Source organism: Diceros bicornis, chromosome 5, assembly GCF_020826845.1.
Source record: "Diceros bicornis minor isolate mBicDic1 chromosome 5, mDicBic1.mat.cur, whole genome shotgun sequence".
Taxonomy (NCBI): domain Eukaryota; kingdom Metazoa; phylum Chordata; class Mammalia; order Perissodactyla; family Rhinocerotidae; genus Diceros; species Diceros bicornis.
In genome coordinates this window covers 70,995,040-71,021,024 of record NC_080744.1, presented here as the reverse complement: position 1 = coordinate 71,021,024, position 25,985 = coordinate 70,995,040, and the positions used below count along the sequence as shown (strand labels likewise).

Genomic DNA, 25,985 nt, shown 5'->3' with positions numbered 1-25,985 from the left:
TATTTTAAATCTTTAAGATAATACTATTAATAGATATTATCTATAGATATATACATATGTAGTGAAACTATTAAAAAATCCATACATGAATGATAATTATCAAATACTGGTTACCTCTGTAAAGGGCAAGAAAATAATGAGATCATGAAGAAGAGAGGGTTTGAACTGTATCTGTAATTTTTTTTTTTAATGCAGCAGAAATATGACAAAATTATACAGCTGGGTAGTGGCCGCCCAGGTAATCAATTCACTATATTCTATACTTGCCTGAGTGCTAAAAATATTTCATTAAAACTTTTAAAAACTAGCTTGAGATTTCTGCTTCCAATGAAGACAGAATAACAAGGACTGGATTTATAATCACCTGAAATAACTAAAAAACTGAACAAAATATAGGAAACAATGATTTTCAGATATTAGACATCAGAGAAGGAGAACACTTAAGATGAGCCCCACCACTGGCCAAGCACACTGCCTAGAGACAGTTTCCAGGCCACGGTGCAGGCGGGGGGAACCCAGGTGGAGCTCTGCCATGAGTTGATAAGAGTCGGGAATCCCAAGGCAGGTGGAGTTCACAGGGCATAGTACGAGAGAAGAGAGCTGTACAGAGAGCTGCAGAGATCTCACAGTGTTCCCCAAGTCTCCAGCTGAGAACTATCAGGCTTGTGCATAAGAAAGCTATCCAAGAACAGGGAAAGAACCACCTGAGAGGAGCAGAAGGCACAATCCCTGAGGCTCAGCAGGGCCGGGAATAGTGTCTAGTCCCACCAGCCAGAGTGGAAAACCTCATATGTCACGGAGCATCCGATAGAGTACTCGGAAAAAGGTTACTAACATCATCCCTAGATGAAAGGCTGTTCTCACTCCACCTAAAAAAGTTTAAAAGAGACATTCAAAAGTACCAAACTGTTTCTGAGTAATTAAACTACATTCCAGAATAAAGCAAAAGAACAGTTATAGGAATACAAAAAAAATTTAGCACTCAGAAAGCTAAAACTCACACTATCGGCCATCCAATAAAAAATTACCAGGCATGCAAAGGAGAGGGAAAATACAACTCCGTAAGAGGAGAAAAATTAATAAATAGAAACAGACTCAGAAATGATAAACGATAAAGTTAGTAGACAAGGACTTTAAAAGTTATAACTGGGGCGGGCCTGGTGGCATAAGCGGTTAAGTGCGCGTGCTCCACTGTGGCAGCCCAGGGTTCACCGGTTCGGATCCCAGGCACGCACCGACACACCACTTGTTAGGCCATGCTGTGGCCGGCGTCCCATATAAAGCGGAGAAAGATGGGCACGGATGTTAGCCCAGGGCCAGTCTTCCTCAGCAAAAAGAGGAGGACTGGCAGATGTTAGCTCAGAGCCGATCTTTCTCACAAAAAAAATAAAAAGTTATATCTGTTTCCCCATGTTTAAGAAGCTGGAAGAAAGGCTGAACATGTTAAATAGAGACATGGAAGATGTTTTTAAAAATCCAAATCAAAACTTCTAGAAATAAAACACAACATTTATGATGAAAATACCCTGGATGGGGTTAACAGCAGATTAGACATTGCAGAAGGAAAGATCAGTGAACTTGATGACACTAATAGAAACTATCCGAATAGAAACAAGAGAGAAAAAAGACAAAAGAAACGAAGGAAGGAAGGAAGGATCAATGAGCCATGGGACAACATTAAGCATGTAATAATGTCAATGATGGTCAACAATGGGGAAATTCAATGCGGAAAAGATAGCCTTTTCAAAATGTGGTACTAGAACAAGGTTATCTATATGAAAAAAAATGAACTTTTCAACCCTTACCTCACACTATACATAAAAATTACTCAAAATACATAAATGACCTAAATGTAAGAGCTAAAACCGTTAAACTTCTAGAAGAAAACATGGGAGAAAATATTTTTAACACTGGTTAGGCAAAGATTTCCTATACAGCACACAAAAAACACAATCTATAAAAGATGAAAATGATAAAATGAACTTTATCAAGATTAAAAAGTTTATCGTCTTTGAAAAATATCTGCAAAACATAAATCTGACAAAAGGCTTGTATTCAGAACATATAAAGAACTCTTACAACTCCATAATAAGAGGACAAACAACACGATTAAAAATTGAGTAAAAAATGAGAACTATTCTTCACAAAAGAATATATGCAAATGGCCAATAAGCACATGAAAAGATACTCAACACCACTAGTCACCAGGGAAATGCAACCTAAAACCAAAATGAACGACATTCACCACAATGGCTAAAGTTAAAAATGCTGGCAATGCCAAGTGCTGGGAAGGACGTGGAGCAACTGGAACTGTCACGTACTGCTAATGGGAATGCAGAATGGAGCAGCCACCTTGGAAAACAGCATGGCAGCATCTCATCAAGTTGAATACGCACTTAACTAAACGAAACAGCAATCCCAATCCCAGGTATTTACCCAAAAGCAATGAAAACATAAGTCTACACATAGGATTTGTATGTGACTATTCACAGCAGCATTATTCATAATAGCCACAGACAGGATAAAACCCAAAAATCCATCAACCGGTGAATGGATAACCAAATTGTGATATATCCATACTTACTGTATACTATTCAGCAATAAAAAGGAATGAAATATGAAAACACTCAACAACACAGATGAGTCTCAAAAAGATTATGCTAAGTGAAAGAAGATAAATACAAAAGACTACACACAGTATGATTCCATTTATATGAAATTCTTAAAAAGGCAAAGCTATAGTGACAGAAAGCAGATCAGAGGGTGTCGGGGCCAGGGGTTAGGGGAGGGGATCAACTGCAAAGGAGCATGAACGAATTTTCTAAGGTGATGGAACTTGATTATGGAGGTGTTGACATGACTATGGATAATTTCTAAAATTCACCTGCCTGTACACCTAACACAGGTGAATTTATTGTAGGTAAATTATACCTCAATAAGGTTATTAACAAATAAAAAAGAGGAAGAAATGTGCATCATCTGCTGTTTCCTGAGGTCAACGAAAGGTAGGGGAAAAGGTGGCTTTATATCTAGTATGAGTCAGACAGATGGCATCCTCATGTAAAATAGTCATTTCCTAATGTTTGTTTTTTAAAGCATGATTGTTTTTGGCCTCATTTGAATTTCATTAAAGTGCTTTAAAAATTTAGAAGAATGCAGCGAAATTACTTAAAATATTTATGTTTCCATCACTCTACCATGATACACGCATGAGTGACTTTTTGCTAATTGTTTTAACAAGCAGTCGCCAGGAACCTGGCAATTACACCTGCTTATATGTTTATACCTGATATATGTTTTCTTACAGCTTATTTACTTGGGACCAAGAGGGAGTAGCAAATAAACAATGTAAAGCATCTTACATGTGCTATTTATTTCCCAAGTCTCTTCTAGAGCCTGGCAACTGTGCTCCCATCTTCACAGACAACTGCACAGAGGGACTCTTATCAATTCCCCACCATAATCCAATGAGCAAGATAGTGTTGTGGCAAAGTCTGATTTTATAAAAATTATAGAATTGTGGGGAAAGCTATTTCAAAATAGTTGCTCAGGAAGAAAAACAAAACTCTCACAAATGCTTGACACGCTTTTGCTCATTTCTTTGACACAACTGTTCGTTACTTCGCTGAGCACTGGCACCACTGGGCCCACTACACTATACACTTACGGCAGGGTCTCAGAGTAGCCTTCACTCACATGTGGCATGTTACTACCATCACCATTGATGTGAGGAGTTAAATTCTCCTGGCCATTTGCCCTAGCCTTCAAACAGTGCCACTCTGCTCTGTTCTTAAAGGGTGGACGGAGGAAGGAGAAGAAATAAGGGAGCAGGAAGACCCAAACATGACCTGGGGAGAAAGAACAGCTGTTTAAATGACGCAGAACTTTCACACACCTCCCTTCCCTGAAACACGGTTACACCCTTTCCACCCTGTCTCAACGCCCACCGGTACAAAAGCCATGCTCTCACCTGTGGCTGAGAGACTGTGCCTTGGTCGGGGGACGTACCACCTGCGAAGCCTGGGATAATGAAGAAACGGGGATCAGGCTCAAATCGAAAGCCTCTTTAAGCCGAAACACTATAGGGCCAATCCCTGTTTCAGATCTTACGTGGTGAAACCCAATTCTGTGATTGTGCAAGGGGGTCATTAGAGTACATACTTCAAAAGCACTCATCCTATCCACTCCGCCCAGCAGGGCCTCTGCACTGACCAAGCATCCTGCCTGTGCACTCTTCTTGGAGTTCATGGCCAGTTTAAATGGGGGTTCTTCTCCAGGCTGACATTCCTGGCCATTCTTGGACAGTGCTCCCCCTCCTCTTGTTTGACAAACATTCTCGAGGGCCTTTTGTGTCCTCCCAGGCACCGAGCTAGGTGCCTGCTGTTTTGTTCAATAAACACTCAGCTACTCTGATCTGAAATGGAAAGTCAGGGGCCACCAGGCAGCCAAAGGCACCTTGACGGCTGCAGTGCTCAGCCTTAACTTTTTTAAATGAACACCAGCAATCTATATAATTAACAAGAAAACCTCTGTTTCCAAGTTTACATATTTCAGATCGATTTCTCACTAAAACTGTGATAATTTATTCAACAGTCATTTGAATTCTGATAATCAGCTAGAATTTTAGAAGTTGACAGAACTGCTGGGAAATGCCCCATCAAATCCCTCCAGAGCTCACAGCTCCACAAACTACCTGCACAGCCCAGTTTTGGGGTTCTGCCACCACCCTGTCAGTGGTGGGAAGACAGGGGCAGGAGGAAAGCAGGCCACCATCAGCTCCCTCTCTCCCAACTACAAGCCCCATAAGGGAAACAAAAAAGTGGGGGGCCCCTCTGATGGGCAATAGCTATCCCATAAACACGATGTGGTGTTTCCTCTTCTACAAATCAATTCTTTTGGGTATATTCTCACAAGGACACAGAAATGTATGTACAAAGCTATCAGGAAAATGTTATTTGAAATGTCAGAAAAGTAGAAATAACCAAAAGGGACTTGTAGGTGTGATTAAATCAAGGATCTTGAGATGGGGAGATCATCCTGGTTTATCTGAGTGGGCCCTAGACGTCATCACAAGTGTCCTTCTAAGAGGGAGGCAGAGACAGATTTCACCAGAGAAGAGGAGCAGGCAATGTGACCAGGGAAGCAGGGATTAGAGTGATGGTGCTCCAGGCCGAGGAGTGCTGGCAGCGACCAGGAACGGATCTCCCTGGAGCTTCCAGAAGGAATCAGCCCTGCCGACACCTTGCCTTTAGCCCAGTGAGACTGATTTTGGGTTTCTGGCCTCTAACACGGTAAGAGAATGAATTTGTGTTATTTTAAGCCACCAAGTTGATGCTCATTTGTTATAGCAGCCAGAGCAAATGAATACAATCACTCTCCAATAAGCTACTGCCCTTCAAACCACGGACTTTGAGAGACTCTTTTTGTTAGAGGCCAAACTTCAGCAGGCATTAGAGTTTGGAACATCACGTCTAAAGTTAAAATATATTTACTGCTGATATAATGACCTGGGACAGTAGTGCTGTCAGAGGCCCTCTCCAAAATATCCTATATGTTTAGGATGGACAGATGAATACACTATCCTTCCAATTCTGAAGACATTAGAGGAAACACCTAATAGAATGTGCACTGCCTCAAAAAAAAACAAGCATCAAAGTAAAAATACTCTTACCACAGAACTTTCAGGCAGATCAGCTCTACAGGTTCCCCACTGCCCAAAGGAGACTACGCTACCCCTTCACGCTGGGCTTCCCTGGCTCTTCAGCTCCTCTTCTATCATCACCTCCACTCACTGCTCTAAGCTCCTGGCACATGAACTTGTGAACTCAGGAAACCCCGTTCTGGCTTCCATACCTTTGCACAGGCGAGTCTTTGCACATGCACCCTTTGGCAGGTGCCTCAACATCCTTCAAGTCCTAAGTCAAAACTGCCTTCACCGCAGAGCCTTCCCTCACCAACCTCCTCCCCCGCTCCCACCTCTTGCTGCGCCCAGGGAGGCAGTGCCATGCTGGGTTTAGCCCTCAAGTGCACCACGTGGTGCCTTGTGACAGATGGACTCCTTACCTGCCTGTCTTCCCTGAGGACTGTAAGCACCTCGAAGGCAGGGAGGAACCACCTCTTATCCAAGGGAACACTCCTAGCACCCGACCCACAGTGGAGACAGTGGAGGGAGGAGAGGAGGATGCAAAGGTGACGAGGAGGGAGCACCAGCTTACACAGCCAGGGCAGTGCTTCTCAAACTGTGGGTGGCGACCCATTAGCGGGCCATGAAATCAAATTAAGGAGTCATGAAATCAATTTTGAGGGTCATGATGAGAATTTAATACAATGGAAGAGAAAGTAGTACCTAGCTTTACTAGATGTAACAGTGAATATTTTAAGAAATTTCTGTTTCAGTTTTATGTGCTTATAAACAGTACACATTTATATACGAATGTGTATTATTTGCTCTGGGTTCCCAGTCAAAAGGTGAACAACACTGTGTTAGAAGGTAACCCCCTTCCCAGGAGGCCAGACGGTACCGAGAGGAACTATGGCCCCCGGCAGGGAAGAGAGCATGACACATGCAGATGGGTGCGGACAGTACCACCCACACTGTGTATAGGCAGAGGACAGACAGGCGCCAAGCAGCAGAGGCAGAGAGTGTTTCTGCCCCTGGGAGGGTACTGAGTCCTTGATTCATCATTCGCTCCTCACCTGGGTTTTGGACACCCACCACACGCCAGGCCCCGTGAGAGGTGCTGGGGAGACACTCGGCCAAGACAGACAAGGTCCCTGCCCTCGTGGAGCTCCCAATCTTGCAAGGGAGGTGGCCCACAAAGTACTCAAAGAAGTACAATAATTACAAGTGCAATAAGGGCTGTGAAGGAGAAGCACAGGGGTGAGGGGTGGGTGGAACAAGGCTCCCTGAAAGGTGACCAGGAGTAACCAGGAGAAGACAGAGCCTCCTAGCAAAGGGACAGCCTGAGGCAGGGGCCTGTAGGGAAGACAGTGCACGTAAAGAACGGAAAGAAGCCAAGCAGGCCTGCAACAAATGAGATGAGCCTATTGGACCTCGAAGACCATGTTTAGCAGCACAGCCTTCAGCCTAAGGCAATGAGAAGCCTCTGAAAGGGTGGAGGTAGTGAAATGAATTGATTCAGGTCCCTGAGAGGAGGGTCCCTGCAACAGCTGGGCCCAGGACTGGCAGAGGATGCAGACAGGTCTCCCTTCCCAGGCCCCAACTCTAAATACAACAGGAGACGTAGGCCAATCGCTCCCTTGGGGGCCCTGGACAAGGGACCTAAGTTCTTCTGAGCCTCAGTTTCTCGTGTTGAGTCAGATGACTACGCATTCTTGCCAGGGTTAAAGGCATCCGAGTCTATAAGCCAAGTTGTCGCTTCTCATGACTGCAGTGATTTGCATGAAGCAGTGTCATGCAACAGTGGCCCCTGGAAGTATGCTGACAGAGTCGAGATCAAGGGGACTGCTGGGACAGAACTGCTGAACACAATCTCACGCTCCCCAAGGAGCTGTCAGAGAAGAGTGGGCGCTAATGCCAGCAAGGCACAGACAGCCTGGCCAACTTTCGGCATCACCAAAACTCCACAGGCCCAGAAGCAGGTCACCTTCCTTCATGCTTCCCTCTCCAGGAGGCTTGGCTTCTAAAACATCAGTGTGGGGCAGCAGCACGTTGAGTAAATTCCTCGTCTTTCTTGGCATAGACAGAGCTATGCCTTATAACAAGGAAAACCACAAATACCACGTTACAGCTACTGGGCATGAACGACTTCTCCAAATTCACCAAACATCTGGGTACCTGCTTCAGACTGGGCCAGGCTCTCTGCTACAAACTGGGGCTGAAGAGATGAGCCACCAGGCATGGTCCTAACAGTCTCCTGGGAACACCAGGCATGTACACAAATAACTATTCCTACCAGAGCTAAGGGGTCAAGAGGGAAGAAAAAACAAGGGTCAGAGCAGGGCCAGCTACAGAGCCAGCAGAACAGCTCTCAGACGCAAGCCTGGCAGGATAAGCACACCAGCCCAGCCAGTTCGGTCTTCACACCTGCTTTGGAGAAAGGCACCTGACGGATAAAGAAGTGACGATCCACTCCACTTACTGGCTCAGTGGAGGCAGGAGCAGCAGCAGGACTGGATCGTGTAACTACCATTTACTGAGCGCTTACAACGAGCCAGACACTAAGCCGGGCAGCTCTTATTTATAACCTCACGCTCACCCCACACCCCCGCCACCAACACACACCAGTATACCAGTGGAGAATATAAAGCTCAGAGAAGTTAAGTAAGTGGTTCAACAACAGAGAGCTAATGAGTAGCAGAGCTGCGATTCCAAAACCTAGGCTGACTGCAAAGAGCAGTAGCCACAGGGTGACCCCATTCCTGAACACAGGGAGGGCTAGACCTGGGAGCTGCTGGTCACACATCAGACACAGCTCAGCACCAGCGATGGACTCACAGTCCAGGCCCACAGAGCCACAGAGCCCTGCTCACTGCGGTCACATAACCTGCAGTATGGCTGCAGCCTAAGCACACCTCCCATGCACACCGTCTTGCTCAAACGCTGCACGGGCTCCAGGGCACACACTCACCAGGTTCTCAGGCATGTGCTTTCCCACTCTTGCTCACACACTCACATTCCCGCCCCTGAGCATGCACACTTACACACATGGACTGGCCAGAATTTCACAGGAGATCTAATTCTTTCATCTGAAGTGATCTGGACTGTTGGCAGGTTAATGAAAAAATTGGTTAGAGCAGGAAACCATTTAAAAGCAACTTAAAACAAATACATGCACCTAGAGAGGCATACATGACTGGGTGCTGACTTGCCAGTCTCCTGACATAGGCCAGCCGAGGCCTCTTCCTCGTGTCTGGGGCTACTGACCCCACTTCCCTGTTATGTTTCTTGGATAAATCACATCCATGAGACATCGTCTAACTTTCCAAATTTGTTTTGCTTCTTTTTAAAAAGTAGAACAGCAACTTACAGTTGCAGAACAATCTAAGTATAGAATCTTTACAGGTTTTAACACTTTTTTTCTCCGATCTTTCACAACTGTGTCACCCACATCCTGACAGCAACTTTTTAGTGACTCACCTTACCAAAATTTCCCCAAGAGTTCAAGTTCTTTTTCATGGGAAAAACAATTCCTTTTTATAAGTTACAGATTTACTATTTCACTGAATTACATAACTACAATAACAAGTACAACAAGCATTAACTAGTCAGGAACAAACCCAGCTGACTCTTGGTGAGTTTGTGGCTGGCTGGTGGGAGCAGGGGCACAGGGCGCCCTGAAGTAGTACTTACTGAGTGTCAGGTGCTGCTCAAAGCAGTTTATCCACATTAACTCATCATCGCCATGTTAATCTTCTCTTATAATCCCCATTTTACAAACGGGAAACGGAGGCACACAATGTTAAGTAACTTACCCAAGTTACCCAGCTACTAAGTTGCAGAGCTGGGCACTGAACTCAGGCTGTCTGGCTCTTAATCACTACACCACACGGTGAAGGCACAGTTGATAGAAGATAATCCTAGCGACATTTAACCCTGAATGTACTCTGTCAGTAGTTACAAACAAAAATGCCATGTGCTCACTTTCCTAGGGAGGATGCACCCTGATCACCCCAAGCTCAAGGACAACGAAAGCACCCAATGTTACAGGCCTATTTCCCTCTCGTCTCGTTATTTAACATTAAGGGCAGACGAGACTAGTTAGGTATGAAAATATGGCAAATCAATAGTTTCCCAAATATGTTCTTTTGATGAAAGGTAGAAGGAACAATGGGCTCCAATCAAGGGACCTGGGTGCCTTTCAGCTCTCCACACACTCGCTGTGTCCCTTGAGCAAGTCACCTTACCTCTCTAAGCCTCAACTTTCTAGCCTGTCAAATGAAGGGACAGCTTCTCGGTGGCTTTCTAAGATTTTAGGAGCACAGCACCCCTTCGTTAAGGAGAAGCCTGACGGGATGAAGCCGATGAAAGCAATGCTGCTCGAGTTGCAGGACCCTGGGGAGGCAGCCCCACCTCGCCTCCTCCCTGGCATCGTCCTCTGGGTGCTGGCAGACGAGTGGAACTGAATCAGACAAGGCAGGGCACACTGGGGGTGAAGGTCCTGGGTGAAAAGCAAGGTGCAGAATGGTGGGAACACACTGGCTCAGGGAGCGAGACTATGGGGAAACAGCTGCTCAAGGAAGAGACTCAAGTCAGACTGTAGAGAACCTCAGATGTCAGACCAAGGAGCTTGGAGCTGACCCCGCAGGCTGAGGAGTATCAGTGACGCTTCTGATGTGGGGTGACGACAGCAGCAGAACTGTCTGGAGATGAGAGAAGAGCAGAACATGGATGGATGGGAGTGAGCAGGACCAGGAGAGTGGGATTGCTGCAACAAGCCGGGAGGGGGGCAGCCAGGGCCCAACCCAGTGCTGTAGGATTCCTCATGAGGAATCTCCCTCACGAGGGCTACCCTGAGGTCTGGGTAGCACTGCCACATCCTATTCAGTTTCAGTATAAACCTAGGCCTCATCTTAAGAACTGACAACACAGAGAATTGATTTCTTTGTTAATCTGAATTCAACCATAAAAGTACAAAAGAGAAAGAGGCCACTTTCTGAAACAGCGTGTCCCTGTATGTGTGGTAGTTTCTATGGCCACCCTACTCCCACCCTGAAAACCCAGGGGACCACCTCTGGAGCTCAGCTGGCCAACTGCATACTGACCACTGCACTGGGCCATACAGGAGAGCAAAGAGGTTTCCAAGTCCCACAATGCATGGCCACTACAGCCTTCCTACTAATGCTCATCATCTAATCTAAGCTGAGGCTCCTAACTAAGGTTCTGCGGCCACCAAGTGGATTGCTTCAAAGAATAGTAAAAACACCTCCACACTCAAAGAACTCCTACAACTCAATAATAACAAGACAACATGCACCATTTCCAGTTCTGCATCTAAGGAGCCCCTCTGTACTAACTACAAGTAAAAAGCTGAACAGACTGAAAAGTAAACAACTCTCCTTGGATCCATAAGAGAAGGGAAGACACAGGGCAAATCGCTGCCCCAAGATTGGAGAGAGACAGGCAAACATGGGGAGACGCACCTTCCTGGAGCAGAGACACACTAGTGGAACCAGGGCTGGGCAAGAAAAACTACTGTAATTGACAAGCTGCTGGAGGCTGAGTGCAGACAACTGAGCTAAAAACTCCAGGGGACCCAGGCATGAGGGGCTCCCACAACATAGTGAGATTTACCCCCAGGAGCTCCACCGGTCCCATAGTACATATCAGAGAAAAATCTCCCCACGCTTCTGGCAGGGAGAGGGGAAAAGGAACCATGTTTAAATACTCCAGAGCATGCTGTTCTTAAAAAGACCTGCCTTCAGGGGAAACTAGTTAACCAGAGCCTAACCTGCTGGGGCATTATCAGAGCCTAATGACCTGGGGGAGGGGAAATACCCAACTCCAGCCCCCTCTAGCCATCCTGTGAGAAACACTTGTGAAGTTCAGAGTCCAGAGGGACAGGCTCACTGAAAGACTGAGAGGCAATCACAGGACTATAGACCACTTCCCCTCCCCCACACCTCACCACCACATCACTAAAGGCCTATTTACAGCAGTCCCTCTTACCTAGTACATCATGTCCAGCTATCAAGAAAAAATTACACGAATGGCAACTAGATTATCGGTGAACACAATGCAGTCTATACAGAAATCAAAATATAATGATGTACACCTGAAATTTATATAATGTTATGAACTAATGTGACCTCAATAAAAAAAAAATTACAAGGCACACCAAAAGGCAAAAAGCACAGTTTGAAGAGACAAAGCAAGCATCAGAACCAGACATGGCAGGGATGCTGGAATTATCAGACCAGGAATTTAAAACAACTATGATTAATATTCTAAGGGCTCTAATTGATAAGGTAGACAGCATACAACACAGATGGACCATGTAAGCAGAGATGGAAATCATAAGAAAGAACCAAAAAGAAGTGCTGGAAACAAAAAAAAAACTGCAACAGAAATGAAGAACGCCTTTGATGGGCTTTTTAGTAGAATGGATACAGCTGAGGAAAGAATCTCTGAGCTAGAGGACAGATCAATAGAATCCTCAGAAACCAAAACGCAAAGAGAAGCAAGACTGGGGGAAAAAAAAAAAAACAGAACAGAATAACCAAGGACTGTGGTACAACTGCAAAAGGTATAAGATATGTGTAATGGAAATACCAGAAGGAGAAGAGAGAAAGGAACAGAAGAAATACTTGAAACAATGACAGAAATCCTTTCCCCAAATTAATGTCAGATACCAAACACAATTTCAGGAAGCTGAGAACACCAAACAAGATAAATGCCCCAAAACTATACCTCAGCATACCATTTTCAAGTTACAGAAAATCAAAGATAAAGACAAAACTCCTGAAAGTAATCAGAGGAAAAAAATACACCTTATCTATAGAGGAACAAAGATCAGAATTACATACGACTTCTCAGAAACCATGCAAGCAAGAGAGTGGAGTGAAATATTTAAAGTGTGAGAGAAAAACCTACCAACCTAGAATTCTGTACCCTTCAAAATTAGCCTTCAAAGGCTAATTAAGGAGAAATAAAGGAGAAATAAAGACTTTTCTCAGGCAAACAAAAATTGAGGGAATTGGTTGCTAGTAGACCTGCCTTCCAAGAAATGTTAAGTTCTTCAGAGAGAAGGAAAATAATACAGGTCAGAAACTCAGATCTGACATAAAGGAAGGAGAAGCATCAGACGGAATAAGTGAAAGTAAAATAAAAACCTTTATTTTTGTTTGTTAACAGTTTGTTCAAAACAAAATTAACAGTCTGTTCAAAATAATAATACCAACAATGTATTTAACTACGTATGCTATGTATACATATTATGTATATATATGCTTATGTATGCCTTATGTATAAGTAAAATGAATGACAGCAATGATACAAGGAAGGGGAGGAAGGAATCAGGATTATTTTGCTGTTATAAGGTACTCGCATTACCTGTGAAGTGGTATAGTGTTATTTGAAAGTGGACGTGGATTAGTTGTAAATGTATACTGCAAACTCTAGGGCAACCACTACAAAAAGCAAAGTATAATTGATATGCTAAGAAAGGAGAGAAAATGGAATCATATAAATGCTCAATTAAAATCACAAAAGGCAGAAAAAGAGTGGAAGACAAAAATAGGAACAAATAATATGGGCAACACATAGAAAACAGTAATGAATATGGCAGATATTAATCCAACTATATAAATAATCACTTTGAATGTCAATGGTCTAAACGCAGCAATTAAAAGACAGAGATTGTCAGAGTAGATAAAAAAATGACCCAACTATATGTTGTCTACAAGAAACCCACTTTAAATATAAAGACACATATAGATTAAAAGTAAATGGAGAAATACTGGGGTCAGCCCAGTGGCGTAGTGGTTAAGTTCATGCACTCCGCTTCGGCAGCCTGGGGTTCACAGGTTCAGATCCTAGGCACAGACCTACACACCGCTTATCAAGCCATGCTGTGGCAGGTGCCCCACACATCAAGTAGAGGAAGATGGGCACCGATGTTAGCCCAGGGCCAATCTTCCTCAGCAAAAAGAGGAGGATTGGCAACAGATGTTAGCTCAGGGCTAATCTTCCTCACTAAAAAAAAAAAAAAAAAAAAAAAGTAAATGGAGAAACATATACCATGCCAACACTAATCAGATGAAAGCAGGCGAGTTATATTAATTTTACACAGAGCAGATTTCAAAGTAAAAGATGTTATCAGGGATAAAGTAGGGCATTACATAATGATAAATGTGTCAATTCTCCAAGAAGACATAATAATTCTTCATGTATGCACCTAACTACAGAGCATCAAACTATGTGAGGCAAAAACTGATAGAAGTGCAAGGAGAAAGACATGACTCCATATCATAGTTGGGGACTTCAACACCCTTCTTTCAGAAATGGACAAATCCAGCAGGCAGAAAATCAGTAAGGATGTAGTTGAACTCAACAACACCATCAATCATCTTGATATAATCGGCATCTATAAATTACCTCATCCAACAACAGCAGAATACACATTTTTCTCAAGCTCACATGGAACATTCACCAAGATAGACCACATACTGGGCCATAAGACATACCTCAACAAATTTAAAAGAATAGAAATCATACAATCTCTGCTTTCAGACCACAATAACAAATCAGTAACAGAAAGATAAATTGATAATCCCAAAATATGTGGAGATTAAACAACACAGTTCTAAATAACACATGGGTCACAGAAGAAATCCCAAGAGAAATTAAAAAATATTTTGAACTAAATGAAAATATCAAAATTTGTAGGATGCAGCAAAAGCAGTGCTTAGAGGAAAATTTATAGCACTGAATATATATATTAGAAAATAAGAAAGACCTAAAATCAATAATCTAAGTTTCCACCTCAGGAAACTAAAAAAAGTGGAGCAAATTAAACCCAAAGTAAGCAGAAGAGAAGAAATGAGAATTAGAGCAGAACTCAATGAAATTGAAAACAAGAAATCAACAGAGAAAATCAATAAAACCAAAAGCTGGTTCTTTGAAAAGATCAATCAGTTTCACAAGCCTCTAGCCAGGCTAAGGGAAACAAAAAGGAGAGGACACAAATTACTAATATAAGAAATGAAAGAGGGGATATCATTACAGAGTCCATGGAAATTAAAAGGATAATTAAAGAATACTACAACAACTTTATGCTCACAAATTTGATAACCTTGATGAAATGGACCAATTCCTTGAAGGACACAATCTGCCAAAACTCACACAAAAAGAAATAGATGATCTGAACAAATCTATGTCTATTAAAGAAACTGAATAACCTTCCAAAACAGAAAGCACCAGACCCAGATGGGTTCACTGGTGAAGTCCATCAAACATTTAAGGAAGAAATTATACTAATTCTCTATAATATCTTTCAGCAGAGAGAAGCAGAGGGCACACTTCCTTCCTATGAGGCCAGCATTCCCCTAATGCCAAACCAGACAAAGACATTACAAGAAAACTACAGACCAATGTCTCATGAACATAGATGCAAAAATCCTCAAAAAATATTAGAAAATCAAATCCAACAATGTATAAAAAGAATTACACTCCACAATCAAGTGGGATTTATCTCAGATATGCAAGACTCATTCAACATTCAAAAATCAATTAATGTAATCCATCACATAAACAGACTAAAAAAGAAAACTCACATAATCATATCAGTAGATGCACAAAAAGCATCTCACAAAATCCAACATCCATTCATGATAAAAAGGCTCAATAAACTAGCACTAGAGGGAACTTTCTCAACTTGATAAAGACTGTCTACAAAAACCTACAGCTAACATCAAACTTAATGATAAGAAACTCAAAGCTTTCCCACTAAGATTAGGTACAAGGCAAGGATGCCCCCTCTTACCACTCCTTTTCTTTTTTTTTTTTTTTGTGAGGAAGATTAGCCCTGAGCTAACATCCGATGCCAATCCTCCTCTTTTTGCTGAGGAATATCCATGCCCATCTTCCTCTAATTTATATGGGATGCAGCCACAGCATGGCTTGACAAGCGGTGTGTCAGTGCGCGCCCAGGATCTGAACCTGCAAACCCCGAGCCACCGAAGCAGAGCGCGTGCACCTAACCGCTACGCCACCAGGCCGGCTCCTCATCACTCCTTTTCAACAACATACTGGAAGTCATTGATGATTGCAGTAAGACAAGAAAAGGAAATTAAAGGTATACAGATTAGGAAGAAAGATGTAAAACTTCTTTGTTTGCAGATGACATGATCATCTACGTAGAAAATCTGAAAGAATTGACCAAAAAACTCCTGGAACTAATAAGCAATTATAGCAAGATTGCAGGATACAAGGTTAATATACAAAAGTCAATTGTTTTCCTATATACTAACAATAAACAAGTGGAATTTGAAACTAAAAACAATATCGTTTACATTAGCACCCAAGAAAATGAAATACTTAAGTATAAATCTAACAAAAAACATAAGATCTATATGAGGAAAACTACAAAACTCCAATGAAAAAAATCAAAAAAGAATGAAATAAATGGAGAGATAGTGGGCCGGCCCGGTGGCTTAGCGGTTAAGTGCGCGCTCCGCTACTGGCGGCCGGGTTCGGATCCCAGGCGTGCACTGACGCACTGCTTCTCCGGCCATGCTGAGGCTGCATCCCACAAACAGCAACTAGAAGGATATGCAACTATGACATACAACTATCTACTGGGGCTTTGGGGAAGGAAAAAAAGGAGGAGGACTAGCAATAGATGTTAGCTCAGAGCCGGTCTTCCTCAGCAAAAAGAGGAGGATTAGCACGGATGTTAGCTCAGGGCTGATCTCCCTCACAAAAAAAAAAAAAAAAAAAAAATGGCGAGATAGTCCACATTCATGGATAGGAAGACTCAATATTGTCAGGATGTTAGTTCTTCCCAACTTGATCTACAGATTCAATGCAATCTCAATCAAAATCCCAGCAAGTTATTTTGTGAATATCAACACAATGATGTTAAGTTTATATGCAGAGGCAAAAGACCCCAAATAGCCAACATAATACTCAAGGAGAACAAAGTTGCAGGACTGACATTACCCAACTTCAAGACTTTCTATACAGCTACAGTAATCAAGACAGTGTGGTATTGGTGAAAAGAAGAGACAAATATATAAATGAAACAGAATAGAGAGCTCAGAAATAGACCCACATAAATATACTCAACTGATTTCTGACAAAGGAGCAAAGGCAATACAATGGAGCAAAGAGAGTTGTTTCAACAAATGGTGCTGGAACAACTGGACATCCACGTGCAGAAAAATGAATCTAGACACAGACCTTACACCCTTCACAAAAAATGGATCATAGACCTAAACGTAAAATGCAAAACTATAAATATCCTAGAAGATAAAATAGGAGAAAACCTACATGACTTGGGTATCGTGATGCCTTTTTAAATACAATACCAAAGACATGCTCTATGAAAAAGTAACTGGTAAGCTGGACTTCCTTAAAATTAAAAATTTTTGCTCTGCAAAAGACAAATCAAGAGACTAGACAACAAGCCATAGACTGGGAAAAAATATCTGCAAAAGACACACGTAATAAAGGACTGTTATACAAAATATACAAAAAACTCTTAAAACTCAGTAATAAGAAAACAAACAACACAATTAAAACATGGCCAAAAACCGTAACAGACACCTCACCAAAGAAGATATAGAAATGGCAAATAATAATATGAAAAATGCTTCACGGGCCGTGGCATAGCGGTTAAGTGCACACATTCTGCTCCTGGCGGCCCAGGTTCGGATCCTGGGCGCGCACTGACGCACCATGTCACTCATCAGGCCATGCTGTGGCGGCATCCCACATAAAGTGGAGGAAGATCGGTGCGGATGTTAGCTCAGGGCCAGTCTTCCTCAGCAAAAAGAGGAGGATTGGCACGGATATTAGCTCAGGGCTGATCTTCCTCACAAAAAAAAAAAAAAAAAGCTTCACATTGTATGTCATCAGGGAAATGCAAATTAAAACCACAATGAGATACCACTCCACACCTATTAGAATGGCCAAAATCTGGAAGACTGACAACATGAAATGCTGGTGAGGATGTAGAGCAGCAGGAATTCTCATTCACTGCTGGTGCGAAGACAGTTTGGTGATTTCTTACAAAACTAAACATACTCTTACCATATGATCCAGCAATCATGCTCCTTAGTATTTACCCAAAGGAGGTGAAAACTTATGTCCACATAAAACCTGCACACAGATGTTTATAGCAGTTTTATTCATAATTGCCAAAACTTGGAAGCAATCAAGATATCCTTCAATAGGTGCATGGATAAATAAACTGTGGTACATTCAGGCATAAAAAATTATTCAACACTAAAAAAAATTAGCTATTAAGCCATGAAAAGATATGGAGAAAAAAAAAGATGGAGGAAACTTAAATGCATATTACTAAGTGAAAGAAACCAATCTGAGAAGGTTATATACTGTATGATTCCAACTATATGGAATTTTGGAAAAGGCAGAACTATGGAGGCAATAAAAGATCAGTGGCCCCTTGAGGGGCCGGCCCAGTAGCCTAGTGGTTAAGTTCACGTGCTCTGCTTTGGTGGCCCAGGGTTCGGGAGTTCAGATCCCAGGTGAGGACCTGCACACCGCTTGTCAAGCCATGCTGTGGCACGCATCCCACATATAAAGCTGAGAAAGATGGACACGGATATTAGCCCAGGGCCAATCTTCCTCAGCAAAAAGAGGAAGATTGGCAATGGATGTTAGCTCAGAGCTAGTCTTCCTCAACAATAACTAAAACGATCAGTGGTTGCCAGAGGTAGGGATGGGAATGAGATAAACAGGCAGAGCACAGAGGATTTTTAGGGCAATGAAAATACTCTGTATGATATAATAATGATAGATATATGTCATTATATGTTTGTCCAAACCCACAGAATGTACAACACCAAGAGTGAACCCTAAGGTAAACCATGCACTTTGGGTGATAATGATGTGTCAGTGTAGATTCATCCTTGGTAAAAAAAAATGTACCATTCTGAAGAATGATGTTGATAATGGGGGGGGATGATATGCATGTGTGGGGCAGGGGGTATACGGGAAATCTCTGTACCCTCATCTCAATTTTATTGTAAACTGAAAATGGCTCTAAAAAAATAGTCTTTAAAAAAAAAGACAATGCAATTAAAAAATAGACAAAGGATCTAAATAGATGTCTCTCCAAAGAAAATATACAAATGGCCAATAAGCACAAGAAAAGTTGCTCAACATCATTAGTCATTAGGGAAATGCAAATCAAAACCACAAGATACCATTTCACACCCACTAGGATGGCAAGGATCAAAAAGTCAGATAATAAGCGTTGGAAAGGATGTGGAGGAAATGTAACCTTCATACACTGCTGGTGAGAATGTAAAATGGTGCAGCCTTCTGAAAAACAGTTAAGTAGCTCCTCAAAAGGTTAAACACAGAGTTACTATATGAGCCAGCAATTCCACTCCTAGGTACATACCCAAAAGAAATGAAAACATATGTTCACACAAAAAACTTGTACATGAGTGTTCATAGCAGCATTATTCATAATAGCCAAAAAGTAGAAACAGCCTAAATGTCCATCCACGGAAGAATGGATAAACAAAATGTGGTATACCCATACCATGGAGTGTTATTCAGCAATAAAAAGAAATGAAGCATTGATACATGCTGCAACACGGAAGAACCTTGAAAACATTATGCTAAGTCAAAGAAGCCAGACACAAAAAGGTCTCATATTGTATGACGCCATTTATATGAAATGTCCAGAACAGGCAAATCCATAGAGACAGAAAGTAGATTAGCGGTTGCAGAGGGCTGGAGAGGTGGGAGTTCAGGGGAAATGGGAAGCAATTGCTAACAGGTACTGGGGTTTCTTCTAAAATTGATTGTGGTGATGGTTGTCCAACTCGGTGTATATACTAACAACCACTGAACTGTACATTTTAAACGGGTGAACTGTATGGTATGTGAATTACATCTCAATAAAGCATTTCTTAAAAACAAAAACAAAAACAAACCCACCTCTCATGAGCCCATGCACAACCAGAGGACAGAAATGCAGAGCAAAGCACCTGAGGCAGCCCTGGGGTCCTGGAAAGGGGGCTGGCCCCTTGGGGCAAGAAGCCTCAGCTCTGCAGCCTTGGAGCCTTGTGACCTTAGACAAGGACTCTTCCTGAGCCAGCTTCTGTTTCTGTAAAATGTCAACCATATGACCTACCTCACAGAGTGGAGCAATTAAATTAAACCATGAGCGTGCAAGTGTCTGGCAAAGTATCAGGCACATAACAGGTACTCTATACAAGCTAAAAAAAACCACTGAAGTATGTGAAAGCACCCTGCAAGCAACAAAAGACCTTAACCACTGTAAGGCAGTTTTATAATTTCATATATAAAACTATAACATATATTATCAGAAATAATCCATTTTCAGTTTCTGCTTTCCAAAGACTCACTTGAGCTCAGTGCCCCACTGTTTCAAAGAGAAATTAATGGAATTTGGATGCCCTGGGGCTGGCTGACTTGCAGCTTGTTCTCCCACCAGCTCTCCAGGGACAGTTTCCACTGCTAGGACATTTCTGGCTTTTTCTGCAGAAGCATTTGGTTGTGGGTAAATTAAATCTGAAAGAAAGGCAAACAAACGTCAGTTACTCAAAGCTTCCACACAGAACTTGATGTCTCACATAAAACAGACTTGACATACTATATAAAAATCTATACTATATATATTACAGCATATTTTTAATGTGTACTACAAAAGAATATAATCTGTAGGTGGCTTCAGTGTTCTGCAACCACTTTCATCTAAAGCAGATCCATGTTTCTCAAAAGAAGGTTGTGATATGCTTCAAACCACCAAGTGTTAACAGCGGCGGTCCAGGGAAAGGAGAGGCTAGGGCTCTCCTCCACTGTCCCGTAGATCGAGAGACCTGGCATAAAGCTGTGATCAAGGTCCACTCACCGGTACTGATATGGAACAATTTCCAGGATAAACTGTTAGGTAAAAAAAAAAGCAAACTGCAGATCAGATTACACTACACCTCCTTTTCTCTAAGAAAGTGGGGGGCATACAAATATATACATATTTGCTAATTAGTGCAAATAGTGACACTGAAAAAATAAGTTTGCATATCACAGAATAGTAGTTCAGTAAATTCACAGGCAAATGTACCAATGCTAAAGCATAACCAAATTTCAGACTATAATATCTTTAAAATGTAAGTTTTTGAAATATTTAAGGTTGAAATGATATGATGCCCAGGATTTGCTTCAAATAGAAATATTTTGTTATTTAACAAATAAATAATATTTGCTTCAAATAACATGTCATTTGCTTCAAAATAAAATAAAGTAGGGAGGGGTATCACTGAAACAAGATGGGTCATGAAATAATTGTTGAAACTACCTAATAAACATGGGGGTGATATTATGTTCTTCTCTCTTTGCATATGTTTAAAATTTCCCATAAAAAACTTACTTTTTTAAAGTTTTGACAAAAATGTATCCAACTACAAATACTCTGTATTCTTCCAAATGATATAAATCCCTCTGAGAATAGGGCATGTTTGCAAACAGAATTTAACATTGCTTCACAATAATCAATTTGATCTACACTTCCCTTTATTAAAGCACCTCTACATTGGCAATATCAAGCATCACTCTTTCTGTGAAAATAAAATCAGAATGGAACTGCTGAATACCGATATCCAAGAAAAAATTACTTGCTAATCAGACAAGCACACGACCTGAGTCACCTAGGACAGGTCTGTGGGAAGGTCACTGAGAGCTGGTGGAAGAAGCACAGCACAGGGCATCCTGGGCCACAGGGGCCCTTGGGAATCAATGTCTCAAAGGAGAACACCTTACGATGGGCTTGCACTTGGCAGGCAGGTCACTAACTGCCTGACCATGGTCAGTGTGAGAAGGGCTCTGAGAACACACCAGAAAAGCATCCTGAGTGCGACATGAAGAAGTGACTGCTGTGTATCTACCACGAGAATCTGGCTCTGGCCAGGAGAGTCAACACCTGGCTTACAGTAGGGTTCTTAGTAGGAAAAGCAAGAGGGTGTTCGGGAGACAGAATAATTATGGGCTTGGTAATGGATTACAAGCTTGAGCCAAGAAGGCCAAAAGTTGCGAACCACCACAGATTCTCAATTCTTGGTTCAAACAACTCTCATGTACTAAGCACTAGGTGCTAAGGGTACAACAACGATGAGACAGAGCTGTTGCTCTTAGATCACATCTAAGAGAGACAAAATAGTAAAACGTCAAGGTACAAGCTAGTGAGGCAGCCCTGGGGTCCCGGAAAGGGGGCTGGCCCCTTGGGGCAAGAAGCCCCAGCTCTGCAGCTGGGAGCCTTGTGACCTTAGAACATCGCAGGACGCATCGAGTCCCTGGTATCCACACCCTTCCTCTGAGCCTTAGGGTTCCAGGAGATGCCTGGGGACTATTAGAGGGAGAGGAAGAAGGGGTCTCACCCTCAGATTCAACCACAGCAGTTCCTCTTTTATATACTGGAGTTCCCCTTAAGATTTCATTTGTAAAAGGAGCTCCAATAAACAAAAAAAAAGTTCAAATATCACTAATAGGTCCTCTACCTAGGTTATTTGTCAGCACACGAAAGCCCAGAGCCAGGGCTAAACGCAGTCACCTGCTCCTGTGGTAGACAAACATCACAAGCAGGTGCAGTGACTGTACCTGTCAGAGGTGGCACCCCACATTTGGAGTGCGTGCCTCAGTCAATGGGCGAGGAGGAGGCTTGACCTCCTTTATTCAGAGAAAGAGAAAACTGACACACAGCTTCCCAACGGCTGGGCTTTCGCAGACCCTCAGAGGCAAAGCGCTACAATCCTAAGCCAAGCCAGGAAACGAATACAGGCACTGTAAGGAGCTGAGGCCGGCCTCTCCTTCCTGCGCGGCTGGCGGGAAGGTGAGGAGCAGCCCCTCTGCGGGCGCAGACTGTCAAGTGCTCTTGTGTGGCAAAGGCAGTGCCTACAACCAACAAAACCCCAGACCTTGCAGCACCCTCGGCCCACACGGGAAACGCTTCCTGAGGAACTTGAGGCCCTGGGGGTGGGGTAGAGAAAAGGGACTGGAGGCCAGGGAGGATGGTGGCGAAACAGACCATTTCTAAAAGTAATCCTGTGACGCGAAAAAGAAGCTATTTCCCAGTTTTGGATATTATTGTTATTTTTGTCTGGTTTTTGGTTTTTAAGAGACCACGTGAGATTTACTTAATTAAAAGCGGAGCTGCTGGCTTCTCCTCAATACATGTCCTAACATTAGCATTCAGGGAACTGCCTCAAGAAGGATGCAAACTAGGACACGGCAATATTTCCTTGAGGTCTTCAAGAGGATGGACTGGATCACAAACATGTACTTTATCTTGCAGCTTCAGTGGGGAGAGAAAGTCGGGAAGGATTCTGGTGTTTAGACCTTCTCTGTTTTTTTTAAACATTTTCAGCCTAAACAACAACTCTGAGTGAGTCTTAGACTAGAAGTTTTATATTTCCTAGGTCATGATTCCAGTGCAGCCTCTCAGTTCCAGCGTGGCCTGGGGCCAGTCTCAGCTTCCCAGAGCTCCACGGGCTCTTCCCCCTGGACGGCGTTCTAACAGACAGGACCCACACGGGAGGCTCGTCTCACATCTGCCAGCCTTGGTGCATCTTCCCCCTCCTCTCGTGCTGCCTCAGTCAGGCCCAGGCCCTCTGCAGAGAGCAGAGCTGAGTGCTGCAGAGAATTCCCAGGAAACCAAACCCAGGACCAGTGTCGTGCGAGGAAGGACAAAAGGGCACTGGGAGAAGGCTGTTCCCACGCATGTCCAAGACCACTGTGAAAGCGAGCCTGGAAGTCACCAGTGGGAGGGAGCTGGAGGAAGACAGAGTGTGGTTAATCTGAAAAAGCTTTCTTTTCTTTATCAAAGCGAATTTTAATCCAGATCGTGAGCAGCGGTCAGGAGCAGTAGAGATATCTTCCAAGTGAGGGCATAGTGTGCATCTAAGCACCAAAAAGGAGAGGTGGCAAGCCACCCGGTTCTGAGAGGCCCCAGGGCAGGCCAGCACATGTGTCTAGTTAGTTACTTGTCCATCTGCTCTCTCCCATCCCCCACCAAGGACATACATCTTGTGAGAAACGGACCCCAGTCTGATTTCCTAACAGCTGCATACCCAACACCAAGCATAGAGGAGGGACTTAATATGAAGGATTCAATAAGTGGATAAATGAATAAATAAAAAATGGAAATCCACTAACACAGTACAGCAGGAAGGGCCGTCCGCAAGTGGAGGAAATCGAGCAGGAGGCAGGAGAGGCCCCTGCAGTATTTTAATCATCGTCCCTCCTGACTTCCCTCTCTCCTGCCAACTCTGAGAGACCCCCTGAATTAGGGGTAGGAGGTACGCACCCAACTCCATGGCTTCCCTCTCTTCCCATCACACCTCTCTGCTCTCCCAAGATCAGGCTCAGTTCCCCCCACCTCCTCCACAGCAACATCAACCCCTTGCGTTCACCTGCACCAGATCCCACCCAGAGCCAGGCTCAGCATGTCTGCACTGGCACCAAACCCCAGCCTGTTCTGGACAGTCTCCTCTCAGATCTTCTCCAGGAGGTTCCTCCCAGATATCGCTGGAATCTAACCCTGCTCATCATCTCCTTCCGCCCTCCCTCTCATACTCACGCTCCTTGTCACACCGACTTTAGGAATCACAGAACCTTCAAGCCAGAAGGACCCTCATACAGCATCTTGTTCACAGATGGGGAAATAGTGTGCCCAAGGTCTCCTAAGCTTTCTCTACTAGATCATGCTGCCTCTCAGATACAATGCTGGCAATTACCGTGACTTGTACTTTAAAACAACACATGGCATTCTGCAGTATTTTACAAATGGGATCACATAAAAGCACAGCTTCTTTGATCACTTTCCAGGATCGTAACAATAAATGATTACGTGGAACTCCTGTGGCTTTGCCAAGGCCGAGTCTGCCTTCCACCCTATGGTTTTCCTTCTGCCAGTTCCAGCACTGCACAGAGAGCACAAACTGCGGGGGGACCCAAGTGAGCCGCCACTTCCCTTCCCCTCCCCCTGCTCCTACAGAGCAGTTACACCGTGTGATGCAGCTGCTTCAGAGGCGGAAATGTGTGGTCAGCCCTCAAACCGACCTCACAAGACCATTTTCTGTAAGAAATACCATCTGTACTCAAACAGGTACTTAGGCACGCTGGCCTCCTGTGATCATGACTGCTTCTGTACTCCTGAACTTTCAAGAAGTCTTAAAAAAACACAAAGTCTTGTTATCCCTGGCTTGGTTGCTTATTAGTTTATGAGGGAAATGAAGTAAACAGAATGTGCTGGACATATATCCTGAAACGAGGCTATGAGCTATTTATGGACGCCTCCTTAGGCTCTGGCTACCTCATTCTCAACAGCTGTGAAGGTCTGTGGACACTTCATCTTATCTTTGCAAACTATTCCTTTGAGTAGAAAGCAAGTCTTGATCTATCCTAACACAGAAGATGATGCAGAGTGGTGTCTGAGGCATGGCATACTTTCAGAAGCCAGGCTGCAGAATGGACGGCAGACAGAGCAGATAAACAGACGACAAAGTCATCCCACTTTCTAATACTTGATTAATTAATATAAAGCTGCAAATTCCAAGCACACAGGTAATAGACTCTTACTCTGAAGACATGAACTCTAGAAGACAAATTCAATGTCAGCAACTACGTGACTGTGCCAGCTATCTATCCAATACTCATTCCAGATCTTCCTTCCTTACAGACTCTGATTTTGATGGTGGCCATATGCTCAACTAAACACTTGCCTCCCCAAACTCCTTTCCAGCTAGGGATGGCCAAGTGACACAGTTTTAGCTAGTGAAGCATAAGCCGAGGTATTCTGGGAAAGCGTTCTCCTTTTTGATATAGGTGCCACCCCCAGGGGCAGCTAGCATGAGTAGGAAAGCTAACACACTAAGTATGGAGAACAGAATGGGTCCCTCAGTGGCACTGGTGAGTAGTTTTGCCAGCCATGAACTGCCTATCATGAGACAAATAAATACCTGTTTGTAAGTCCCTATTAGTCAGATTTCCTGTTAATTGCAGCTGAACATAATCCTAACCAATTCAAAATTATATCATATATATATCTACACTTAACAATGCAGTATGCCATCTCATCCTCATAACAGAACTATGAGGGGGGTGGACAAGGTCGTTGTGAGTACTCCAATCCCATCCAGACAACTGCCTGGGCCTGGGGCCTGGACAGTACTCTCTGCCTTCTCTTTCCCTCAAATCTAATGCCATCTCTGAAGCCTCAGTTCTTCACCATAAATCTCCCAACTTGCCCATTTCTTCTCATCCTCTCTGCTACAATCCTAGTCAAGGCTACCATGACTTCCAGCCTGGACCA

At 43.3% G+C, this 25,985-nt stretch overlaps 1 protein-coding gene across 3 annotated transcripts in view; it reads right to left on the bottom strand.

The window, feature by feature from the left end:
* The window catches only part of TBC1D2B (TBC1 domain family member 2B), a 91,054-nt gene that overhangs the window by 40,324 nt on the left and 24,745 nt on the right, over positions 1 to 25,985 (bottom strand). For all 3 annotated transcript variants that reach the window (XM_058542195.1, XM_058542196.1, XM_058542197.1), the window contains one exon: positions 20,029 to 20,194. In XM_058542195.1, coding sequence (XP_058398178.1) covers positions 20,029 to 20,194 — 166 coding nt within the window. The remainder of the gene's footprint in view (positions 1 to 20,028; positions 20,195 to 25,985) is intronic.